The 12,122-nt window shown below is 38.1% G+C and overlaps 2 protein-coding genes across 3 annotated transcripts in view; both read left to right on the forward strand.

Annotated features, from left to right (window-relative positions):
* Positions 1-3,813, forward strand: part of FAM133B (family with sequence similarity 133 member B) — a 34,269-nt gene extending 30,456 nt beyond the window's left edge. For both annotated transcript variants that reach the window (XM_076006441.1, XM_012779638.3), the window contains exon 11: positions 1-3,813. In XM_076006441.1, coding sequence (XP_075862556.1) covers positions 1-29 — 29 coding nt within the window. In that variant the 3' untranslated portion in view covers positions 30-3,813.
* The window catches only part of LOC105879407 (calaxin-like), a 20,792-nt gene continuing 12,397 nt past the window's right edge, over positions 3,728-12,122 (forward strand). The window contains exon 1 of the mRNA XM_012779635.3: positions 3,728-3,809. Coding sequence (XP_012635089.1) covers positions 3,752-3,809 — 58 coding nt within the window. The 5' untranslated portion in view covers positions 3,728-3,751. The remainder of the gene's footprint in view (positions 3,810-12,122) is intronic.

Genomic DNA, 12,122 nt, shown 5'->3' on the forward strand with positions numbered 1-12,122 from the left:
GAAAAAACAAAAAAGAAAAAGAAACATAAGAAACACAGTAAGAAGAAGAAAAAGAAGGCTGCTAGTTCAAGTCCTGATTCACCATAACATTAAGAAAATAATCAGGATTCCCTTATAAATGAAAGTGCAATGTCTAAGGAAATTTCAACTGTGAAAATTACGACATATTTACTAAAATGCATGAATTTTCTTGTTTTTAGAATTATTCCTGGACTATTCAGTAGCCACTCAGATTCCGCTGTGTGAAAAGGCCATAAAATTACTGCCTGTTGCTTGAACATCTATTTTTTCTCTTCCAGTGCTTGATAACTCTGGGAGATAATATACTGCAGTTGTACTAGTGGTTAAGATATTTGGGGATAAAATTAATATTTTTGACTAGAAATCTCTAATGATAAATCAACAGAAATTAAATCTGGGTACATCTTTAAGATGTAATCAGAAATGACCAGATAACTCTAGTTAAAGTTTTTAAAGTAGGGATTACATTGATATTTCAAAATCCTTACTCTGTAGATAAGTGTATTTTAATTTTTCCCCCTTATATACTTTTTATTTACTTGGGGAAGGAGCTTTGGGGGGTGGGGTGGTTTGCTATCTCTTTAGCTAGCAGAATAGCGTGCCTTTGATCCTCACACATCCTATGTTTGTGGACACAGTAGCCATGTTTTATGGGGAGGTCAGAGTTGGATACCAGCAGTCTTGCCCTTTACCGGGCTTAGTGACATCCTTGGAGTCTATTGTATGCTGCTTTGAGTGAATCAGAGAAACAGCCCTTTGCAGCATGAGAAAGCCCTAGAAGCTCTGGGATTTACCTCCACTTCAATAATACTGAATATTTTTCAGCACTAGAATGTGTTATGTCATTTGAATTCATTTTGATTATACTTTGGCTTTGGAGAGGAATCGTTTCAAATAGACACTGGTACTTTTTGAACTTGATAGCTAAAGATTCTAAAATGCATGTTTTATACTGTTAAGTTTTAACCAGTCAGGACAATTTTATGTAACCAGTGATAGTTTATTTTTTGTATGAATTTTGTTTAGGCTGCAATGTTTAGCTTTTGTTAATTCCTTACTTTACTGTTTTAAGTTCATTGCTATGTTTAACAGCATACTTGCCAAGATATTATTTAGCATGTAAAAAGCAGGGTTTTGATTTTTTTTTTTTTTTTAACAGCTTCATATTGAAGCTGAGACTTACCAAGTTGAGTGGTAAGTTGAGTATAAACAAGTTGAGTGGCAGGCATGGTATGCTGTATCTTGTTATATAAAGCTGTTGCCAGAATCTTAGTAAATACAATGTTTTAAACGTTTGTTGTCTTTGTATATTAATAAGTAATTATGACAAGTTAAATTTAAGTGAGAGTCACATTATTGCTCTGCCTATGTCATATTTTACTAAGATTTTGTGCCTCATATCTTCTGCTGAATTGTTTACTAGGAATGTTAAAAAGAATTGATAAGTCATTTTCATTTTACAATTTTATATAATCAGGTAACACAAAATATAATTTGATGTACAATTTTGCCTGTTACAGAGGGTGTACTAATTGTAGTGGTATATACACAGAACATGTTGGCATGACAACAGGCTGAATAAATAGCTATTTTACTTAAAAATAGCTGTGTTCTTATAAGCTCCCTATATGTCCCAAGTAAAGTTATAAAGATAAGAAACACTCCTGGGTATTAAATAGTAGGTAGATAAGACATATTCCTAAGATTTTAGTTGTAAAGAGAACACATTTCTTGGTATGTTTCTTTAAATTTTTTGCTTAAAGCTGCATACTATTTCCTCATAAAAGATATTTATATGCTCTTGAATACACAGAAAATTTGCAGGGCATTTTGTATCCAAAGAAAGTTTCTCAGAATTATTGTTCATGAAAATGCTAAAATTAAGTCTATCAGGTATTTTTTGATCAGTTTTGCTATGAACATAGAAGTGTAGCTTTACAGACTAGTCTAGTATATGACAGTTATATCCCATGAGAAAGCAACTGTTCATTTTTTTAGACTGAAGAAAAGTGTGATTTGGCAAAAAATTATATTCTTTCCTGACTGTTGACTATCTGGGCAACACCTTTTTCATTATTTCTCTGATGGCAGCTTTTCCAGTCTTCTAATGAGATATGGAAAGAAAATTTGACAGGGTAATATTATCAATTATGTTAATTCCAAAATAATTACAGTGTGCAAGTTAATAACATCTCTTCCTCCCTTCACCAAACCACCCTTTTTCTTGAGTAACTCTATACCAATTTTATAAACACAAAGCATGTTATTTGGATAATGATGCTGGGATAATTGCCAGAAATTGATGAGTTGTCTGGATAGAAAAATTGGCTTTATACCAGTACTACCTTGGTGGTTGTTTTGGATTCCTTCGGTTACCCTTCATATATTTAGGTGTTTTAAGTACCATAAGAGAGTCTTGAATTTATTTTAACTAAGTTACAGGTTCATATTCCTTCATTCAAGATGTTTTCAAAACCTGTTGTTTAATTTTCTGTCATTTTATGGGGAGCCATATACTAGCCTCAGGGAAACCAAGTAAGAACAGCTATTCACACTTAAGTGACTGGTTATATGCTTTAAAAGAAAATTGCCACTTTTTTTTAACTTAAAGTATATGAACACTCATCTGGTATTTCTTTAAGAAATGTTTGGGGGGGAAGCTTTTTTTTATCTTTTCAATTGTATTTGCCTTATTTTTATATTTTATTAAACACTTAGTAAGAATATGGTATCCTAAATTCTAAAAATTATATTAGTGCCCTTTCTTGCCAACAGACATAGAATAGAAAATGATTTCTCTGCTGTGATTTTGCAATAGACAAGAGTTAGAGGCCAGGCACGGTGGCTCACGCCTGTAATCCTAGCACTCTGGGATGCCAAGGCGGGAGGATTGTTTGAGCTCAGGAGTTCGAGACTAGCCTGAGCAAGAGCGAGACCCCTGTCTCTACCAAAACTAGAAAAAATTAGCTGGGCATGGTGGCGCATGCCTGTAGTCCCAGCTACTCAGGAGACTGAGGCAGGAGGATCGCTTGAGCCCAAGAGTTTGAGGTTGCTGTGAGCTAGGCTGATTACCATAGCACTCTAGCTGGGGCAACAGAGTGAGACTCTGTCTCAAAAAAAAAAAAAAGAGAACAGTTGACGTTTTGGCCAGCTTTGGCATAGTCACATCATGTTTTGCTTCCAGTCAGTCAGGTCTGAATTGGAGGAGTAAAAGTGAGTAAGCTCCCAGAATGAAGCCTCTTTTTGGATATCATGAAAGAGTTCTTGTTATAGTATATAGGAGATTATAACATTTGAGGAAGCTGTTTATAGCCTGGGAAATTATTTCAATTCAAAGAATAAAGTCTTTATGATCTTATTTAGTTATTATGTATTTGAATGTTTTCACCTGTAGAATTTGTGCCAACAGAATATAAATGGCAATGATATCAAACACCACTTTAAGTAGTATTTAGCCCCAAAGAAGAGATAAATATTGGAATTGATATAAAGTTTCAGATCACAATAACTTTAATGAGATTACTGTATCTGTACTGAGTGATAGCAACCATTGTTGCATATTTTTCCAGTTACTTGAGAACCTTCTGTGTTTGGTTGCTCCGGTGTTACCATGGTTACATTCTGTGTTGGGGTTGGAGTAATGAACTGTGGAATCAGTGTTAGCTCATGATACCTAGGCTTGGAGCTAGGCTATCTGGGAAGTCTGCTGTGTGTTGAAGCCATACTCAACATGGACCAGAAGGCTCTGAAGAAACTGGTAGAATCCATCAGTAAAGCTGTCAAGAGCTGTAAGTACTGACCAGATTTACAATACTGTCTAAACTTTTTTTTTTTTTTAAGAGACAGAGTCTCACTATGTTGCTCAGGCTGGTCTTGAACTCCTGAGATCAAGCTGTCCTCCCTCCTCAGCCTCTTAGGTAACTGCCTGAACATCTTAATTCAGTCAGTAGAAAGGTTGGTAGGCATTCTAGTTGAACATTATTAACAAGTGCTTTGTAACCTTAAAATAGAGTCCTTCTTTTATATCTCATATTTTGATTATTTTAAAAATAGATAAGCAAGTGAACAATTATGCCTGTACTGAGACAGAAAATATTTTAGTCATCCAAGTATCCTAACATATGTTTGGCTATGTGGGAAGATTAGCTTGAGAATTTATATGACATCATAAATGCTAAAGGATTATCTGCCAACCAAGGACTGATTTTATTATACTCTGAAATTGAAATTTAATAAGATTTTGTAAGTTATAAAGGTTTACTTTGATCAGTTCCCTGAGTTTTCTGGCACAAACCCATAGTGGCAGATGATTGCTCTACTTCAGGGTATCAGTAGAGATATATAAGGTACCTTAGATCTTGAAAAAGTAGCATGGCAAGTGTTTGTTAAAGCTAATCAGATTTAACAGATTTTTAAAAAAATTTTTCACTAAAAGACCTTAACCAGTAAGTTTTCTCAGACATGACCACAAGTAATCCTGACTGAATTTTTAAAGAATGTGTTTAGTCATTGAGGAAGATACTTTATTTTAGTAGTGTGATGCCTGAGTCTGCATTCAAATAATACCTTTTATTTCTCAAATCAATCTTACTGGTCAGCATTATAGACAGCCCTCACGGTCTAGCCTATATAGTGCTCTCATAGAGTAAGTACACAGTGAAAATTTGTTGAATTTAGCTCAGTAACTGGGTCTTTCTAAGTTGAGACCATGATAGACTGGCCTTATGACTGGAATTTGGTTCTTAATGGTTAGTGGGGAGAGCTCACAGAACTAGTGTTGCCTTGACCTTCTCAGGAAGGGACTATCTTATTTCTCTTGGTGTACGAAGTTTGGTTTGGTTTGGTTTTTGAGACAAAGTCTCGCTCTGTCGCCCTGGGGAGAGTGCTGTGGCATCGTCTTAGCTCACTGCAACCTCAAACTCCTGGGTTCAAGTGATCCTCTTGCCTCAGCCACCTGAGTAGCTAGGACTATGGGCACATGCCATGACACCTGGCTAATTTTTCTAATTTTAGTAGAGACGGCTCTTGCTCTTGATCAGGCTGGTCTGGAATTCCTGAGTTCAAACTATCCTCCCGCCTCCTCCTCCCAGAGTGCTGTGATTACCGGCATGAGTCACCATGCCTGGCTTCAAAGTTCTAAATGTCCCATGTGGCACAAAGTTGCAGTGGTTTTTCCTGGGCTTTGATTTAGAACTTCTTAGGAGGGAACCTTCATTATTTGCTAGGCCTCATGATCATAGGGCTCCTTCTAGTCCAAACAGCTGCCCCTACATGATTCTCAAACCCGCAGAAAGCTGGGTACCTTCAGTGGCCTCATGAAGGAAATTCATCACCCTCCCAAACAGCTGTTTCTTTCTTTCTTTTTTTTTTTCCGATTAGAATGTTTTATATTCTAGAGTTAGTATAACTTGGACCTCTAGAGCACAATTGTTGAATAAGGTAACCATGAGTAGTTATGTGTGACTATTTAAATGTATGTTAAATTTAAAATTCCATTTTCTTGGTCATACTAGTCACTTTTTGGGGCTCAATAACCACATGTGGGTGATGGCTACCAAATTGGACAGCACGGGTATAAAGCATTTTTAGCATTTCAGAAAGTTCTATTGGATGGTGCTGCTCTAGAGTCACATAAATAAATTTAGTTCCTTTTCCAAATAATAGACCTTTAATCCAGTGGGGGAGGCAGGCAAATAATTACCTAAGGGTGTAATAACTGGCTTCGTGGTTGTACAGGCTATGTGTTCTCACAGGGCCCCACAATTTAATGGTCTGCTATCACTGACTTAGTAATTTTTGAACAAGGGACCTGCATGTTCATTTTGTACTGGTCCCACAAATTCTATAGTTGACCCTGGCTATTTACTTCTTATTCAAAGCATGATAGGAGTATCTCCACCATCAAAATCACCTAAAGGTTTGTGTTGAAAATGTAGATGCCTGGGTTACCCTCTAGATGTGTTTTTAAAAGTTCTGGAAGTGGGGCCAAGTATCCAAATTTTTCACTCCAGGTATTCTTAGACACACTGAAGTAAGTGGAGAGTTTTAAAACAATTCCTAATAATTTCATGTTGTTTGATTCAATTGATCATTTTGTTAAGCAAACATCACAGAGTGTGCTTAACATAAACCTAGGTGGTACTATAGCCTCTTGCTCCAAGGCTGCAAATCAATACAGCATGTTATTGTACTGAATACTCTAGGTAATTGTAACACATTGGTAAGTATTTGTGTATCTACACATAAAAAAAGGTTCAGTAAAAATATGGTATTATAATCTTAGAGAACTACCATCCTACATGCAGACCATCATTGACCAAAACATCATTATACAGCGCATGACTGTATTGAGAGCCTACCATTGTACTAGACGGTACTGGATATTAAGTTTATGTTAATGTGTTAAACAGCATCTTTTGAATAAAAGTGCACAATCAGCTGTGTTTGTCTATAATTTACCAGCCTGCATTTTTACATATTATCTATAAGAATTTTAATCTATATTATCAGTAAGATTTTGTCAGATGCTTCACTAAAAATCTAAATACATTATGAACTGTATCTCTGCTTCACTCCTACAAGAAGTAGAGAAAAAGTTAAGTCTAATATTATTTGCCATTGTGAATCTACAGACACTTGGTATTCATGAGTTGTTTTTGTTTTTTTGTTTGTTTGTTTTGGCATATTATGGGGGTACAGATTTTAAGGTTTCGATAAATGCCCATTTCCCACCCTCCCCCCACAAGTCTGAGTCTCCAGCATGACCATCCCCCAGATGGTGCACATCTCACTCATTATATATGTATATACCCGTCCCCCTCCCACCTGCCCAATACCCTATTACTGTAGTACCTATGTGTCCACTTAGGTGCTGCTCAGTTAATACCAATTTGCTGGTGAGTATATGCGGTGCTTGTTTTTCCTTTCTTGGGAAACCACTTAATAGTAGTATTCATGAGTTTTTAATACAGTTAATCATCTCTTCTGGTTCTTAGACCGGGACCACCTCCATGCCCACTAGTCTAATATTTGGTATTCATTTTCTTTGTGAAACACAATAATATGGGCCAATATGTGCCCATAGCTAGGTTAGTATACAAACTTGTTTCCTAATTATGTCTGCTGAGAGGGCTTAGAAGTAGTAACACCCCAGTAGCAACAAGCACACCAGTACTCAAACCTTAGTTTCTAAATACCATTCTCCAATTAGAAAAGAAAATGACTCCTTGAGGAAAGCTGAAAGGGGATAATACAAGATGAACTTGGAACATTTGTAGTGCCAGAAAGCAAAGAAGTGTTTGAAAAGTAAAAAGATGGGAGTATGTTAAAAAGAGAGGAATCAACTCCAAAATTCCCAGTGGCCAAAGCTGGAATAATTTGAGCAACAAAGTAACAATGTTGGTATGTGTCTTAGTCCATTCGGGCTGCTGTGACAAAATACCATAGACTAAATGATTTATGAACAATAAAAAGTTATTTCTCAGTTCTGAGTGCTGGGAAGTCCAAGGGTTAAGGCAAATTCAATGTCTGATGAGGGCCTGCTTTCTGGCTCATAGATGGCACCTTCTTGCTGTGTTCTCACATACTAGGAGAAACTAATTTTACAGTCTCATTTTATAAGGACGCTAGACCTGACTATGCCCCACAGGCCCCACTATATGTAACTTCCTATTGATACAATGAATAAATTAATAAATGGAAAAGAGAAAAATCTTCCTTAGAGTATTCTGAATAATGATATAGTTACCACTTCCCAGGAAGTGGAGCTTAATTCCCTTCTTTAGAGACTAGCTTCAAAAATTATGGAAAGGAAAAAGTAACTATAGTGGAGAGACCTGGCAGACTAGCTTAACCAAATGATTAAGGTTAACATCAACAGTGATAGATATGATGACATGTATCTGCTGATACGTGATGAGAACAGTACTGTACCTCTGTGGTAATGTTCCCCAGAACGTGCAGCCACAGTCGAATTAAGAGAAAAGCTGGCTTACATTGATAAATATTCTACAAAATAAATTTAAAATTGTCATGGTCACAAAAAGCAAGGAAAGACTGAAGATAATCACAGACGGGAGGAGACATGACAACCAAGTGGGTCCTGGATTGGAACCTGGAACCGGAAAAAAGTCTAGTGGGAAAACTGCTGAAATCAAATTAGAGTCTATTGTTTAGTTAGTAATGGGGTGGTGGTAATGTACCAGCTTTGACAAATTACCATGGTTATGTAAGATGTTAACTTCAGGGAGAAATTGAGTGAAGAGTGTACAGGAACTATTTGTACTCTCTTTGCATCTCTTATGTAAATCTAAAACTACTCCAAACTAAAAAGTTTTCTAAACTAAATGTTATATCAAAATTATTGTAAAAATTATGCCAAACTAAAAACATGGCCAGGCCGGGCGCTGTGGCTCACGCCTGTAATCCTAGCTCTTGGGAGGCCGAGGCGGGCGGATTGCTCAAGGTCAGGAGTTCAAAACCAGCCTGAGCAAGAGCGAGACCCCGTCTCTACTATAAATAGAAAGAAATTAATTGGCCAACTGATATATATATAAAAAATTAGCCGGGCATGGTGGCGCATGCCTGTAGTCCCAGCTACCCGGGAGGCTGAGGCAGAAGGATCACTCGAGCCCAGGAGTTTGAGGTTGCTGTGAGCTAGGACGCCATGGCACTCACTCTAGCCTGGGCAACAAAGCGAGACTCTGTCTCAAAAAAAAAAAAAAAAAAAAAAAAAAAAAAACATGGCCAATCTTCCAGCATCTCAACACCATTCTCTAATGACCCATAGTTTCTCCAATTAACATTGGTTTCTTGACCATATGTGTAAGGTCTTTAGGTATAATGAAATGTGAACTACATTGATAAAACAAGTTAGATTACTACCTGCTGAAGATTGTATCTAAAGTCCTCGATTGCTTTGTTGGAAGACTTGTCGACATTTTACTCTGAGAACGTCCCCTGACTTAATCTTAACAACCTCTCTTCTCAGCCTTCCATTTTCACACCACTGCTGGTGCTAACATTTCTGCTCAGGTGATAACTTTCCACCAGAGTTGAACAGGGTTACTTGCAGGCAAACATTATACACTATATCCTCCATACAGTGCACCCACCCCCACACACCTGAGCTTCCCTTTTTTCTTCATATTCCAAGCAAGAAAAGAAGACTTTCCCAGTTTTGGTCCTCAGAGCAGCAGCATCCATTGTATGACCTAGCCTTGTAAGTCACAGAAGCTTCACTTTCAGACTGTAGTCTATTGGTTAAAACAGTCACAAAAATCCCCTAGTTTTAAGGGGAGGAATATCAAAGTCACATGGAAAGAGCATGTTCAATGGAATACATTGTTATGATTGTCTTTAGGGAAATATAAGCCGCCACATCAGGGTTCGTCATTCATAAAGTAGTTTGAAGAATCTTCTGCCAAGGTACTTTTCCTTTAATGGAAATCTGATAACTTGCCAGCCAAAATTTTTCAGTAACCTCCCCATTGTATGTAAAATCAAACAAGTCTGCCATCTGGCTACACCAAACCACTCACAGCTCTCAGAACATGCTTCCATGCATTCAGGCTGCCTCTGGTAAATTGCCTGCTCCTTTGAGAGGCCTTAGCTTAAGTGACACCTCTTCATTGGGACCCTTTTTAATCTCTTACTGCCTCCTCACAAATTGATTATTATTCCTTCCTTTGGGTCACAGCCAAACAGTATCAATCTTAGAGCTTGTAACACACTTTATTCCACTTCTTTCATTATCTCTTGACCAGAGTGTAATACTATTGAGGGCAGGAACCATGGTGTCTTCATTGCCTGGTCCATGGGAGGCCCTTGATGCTTAATGGATAAATAAATATGACCTTTACATTTTATTTCGGGGCTTCATAGTTACAGTGTGAAATTATTAATATATGAAGCAAGGAACCAGACAATCTAATTTAATCATAAAATAGTATTAGGCACCTTCATATTTGCTTATTCTTTAGATTGTCAATCACCACCCTAAGAATCAAGTCACTCCGTGGACCACAGCAGCCTGTTTTCTATGTGTTGTCATTCATTTCACTTGGTAACCTGAAATCATCTCAAAAACAGCATCTAAAATAATTCTATCTCCCCACCTTCCCCGCTGAAAAAGAGAAAAAGAAAAAGACAAGGAAGGAAGGGAGGAAAGGAAGAAGGAAGAGAGAAAAAATAGTAACTAGATTTCTCTCCTAACCCCTTCTAGTTATTTCAAGTAATCTTTGATTCATAGAATTAGACTTTCAGAGACTGAAGGAATCCTAGAGATCATCCAGGATAAAACCCAAGTTTTATAGGTGAGGACACTGAGGCATAAAGAAGCTGTATGACTTGGATCTTTAGGATAAGAAATCAAAGTGGAACCCAGCTGCTTAAGTCTAGTGCCCCTAACCCACTAAGTCTAACCCCTTGGTTCTGTCCTGACAGTGCATCAGAGTCATCTGTGCACTTCCTTTTTTCTTTTTTTTTTGAGACAGAGTGTTGCTTTGCTGCCCAGGCTAGAGTGAGTGCCATGGCGTCAGCCTAGCTCACAGCAACCTCAAACTCCTGGGCTCAAGCGATCCTACTGCCTCAGCCTCCCGAGTAACTGGGACTACAGGCATGTGCCACTATGCCCAACTAATTTTTTCTAAATATATTAGTTGGCCAATTAATTTCTTTATTTATAGTAGAGATGGGGTCTCGCTCTTGCTCAGGCTGGTTTCGAACTCCTGACCTCGAGCAATCCGATCACCTCGGCCTCCCAGAGTGCTAGGATTACAGGTGTGAACCACTGTGCCCGGCCTGCACTTCTTCAAAGTAGCATTTTATTGAGTCTAGAGTGAGAGCCAGATATGTGAATATTAAAAAGTCTCAGTTTGAAAACTGCAGATCTGATCAGACACAAAGTCTTACTGATTTTTTGTAGTATCTCAGGCTCCCTCCCCAGTTTTCTGTCCTTATTTCTGTTACTGAAAATTTGGTACTTGTCCTCATGGCCTAACAAGGACAAGCAGTTTGAGGAAAAGGAAAGAGTTTATTAATTTGCCCACAAATAAGTAGGATGGCAGACTCTCCTCTTAAAGGACCAGTGTCCTCTCTGTAAGCAGAAATACAGAGTTTTTAAAAGGAGTTTTCAGGCCAGGCACGGTGGCTCACTGTAATCCTAGCACTCTGGGAGGCCGAGGCGGGAGGATCAATCAAGGTCAGGAGTTCAAAACCAGCCTGAGGAAGAGTGAGACCCCGTCTCTACTAAAAATAGAAGGAAATAAATTGGCCAACTAAAAATTAAAAAAAATAAAAAATTAGCCAGGCATGGTGGCTCATGCCTGTAGTCCCAGCTACTCAGGAGGCTGAGGCAGAAGGGTTGCTTGAGCCCAGGAGTTTGAGGTTGCTGTGAGCTAGGCTGACTCCACGGCACTCTAGCCCAGGCAACAAATTGAGACTCTGTCTCAAAAAAATAAAATATAATAAAAACAAGTAAAATGAGTTTTCAGCTTTCAGCTATTGCTGTTTAACAATAACATCTCTGGTGAAGACCATCTTGTGACCTCTGCCCTGACAATTCCCTTGGGCCATTTGCTGTGGTACAAAAAAAAACAAAGAACACTCCCTTGCCCCTCTGATTACTAGTCTCAGGCAGAAACCCAGGTTTTAATTCCCAAAAAAGGGTGAAGGGATTTTAAAGAGACAGCCAGTAAGACATTACCTCTGTTATAATACATTTCCACCTCTCTAGCCCAAGTCCTATTCCTCCAAGCCCAGCTTCCATAATTCCAGCTTTTCCTCCTTCAATACAACTTCACCAAATGGATTTCCCTAAACTATTTTTACTGTTATGACCCTACCCTGGTCCAAAATCTTCAATGGCTTAACCCAAAGATTCTCAATCTCTAGGGCATGGAAGAATGAACTGAGCTCTTGCTTAAATTCTAATTGGGCCCCTTGTTAGCAATTTTGGCTTAGCAGATCTGAGGAAAGCCCTGGGAATCTGCACATTTAACAAACATGGGGCAGTGGAGAGGAGGTTGATCCTTGTGCAGATGGTCCAAAAATGACACCATGAGAAATGCTGCTCCATTACAATAAATGTTAATTCTCTGACC

The sequence above is a fragment of the Microcebus murinus genome, chromosome 9 (genome assembly GCF_040939455.1).
Source record: "Microcebus murinus isolate Inina chromosome 9, M.murinus_Inina_mat1.0, whole genome shotgun sequence".
NCBI classification, from domain to species: Eukaryota; Metazoa; Chordata; class Mammalia; order Primates; family Cheirogaleidae; genus Microcebus; species Microcebus murinus.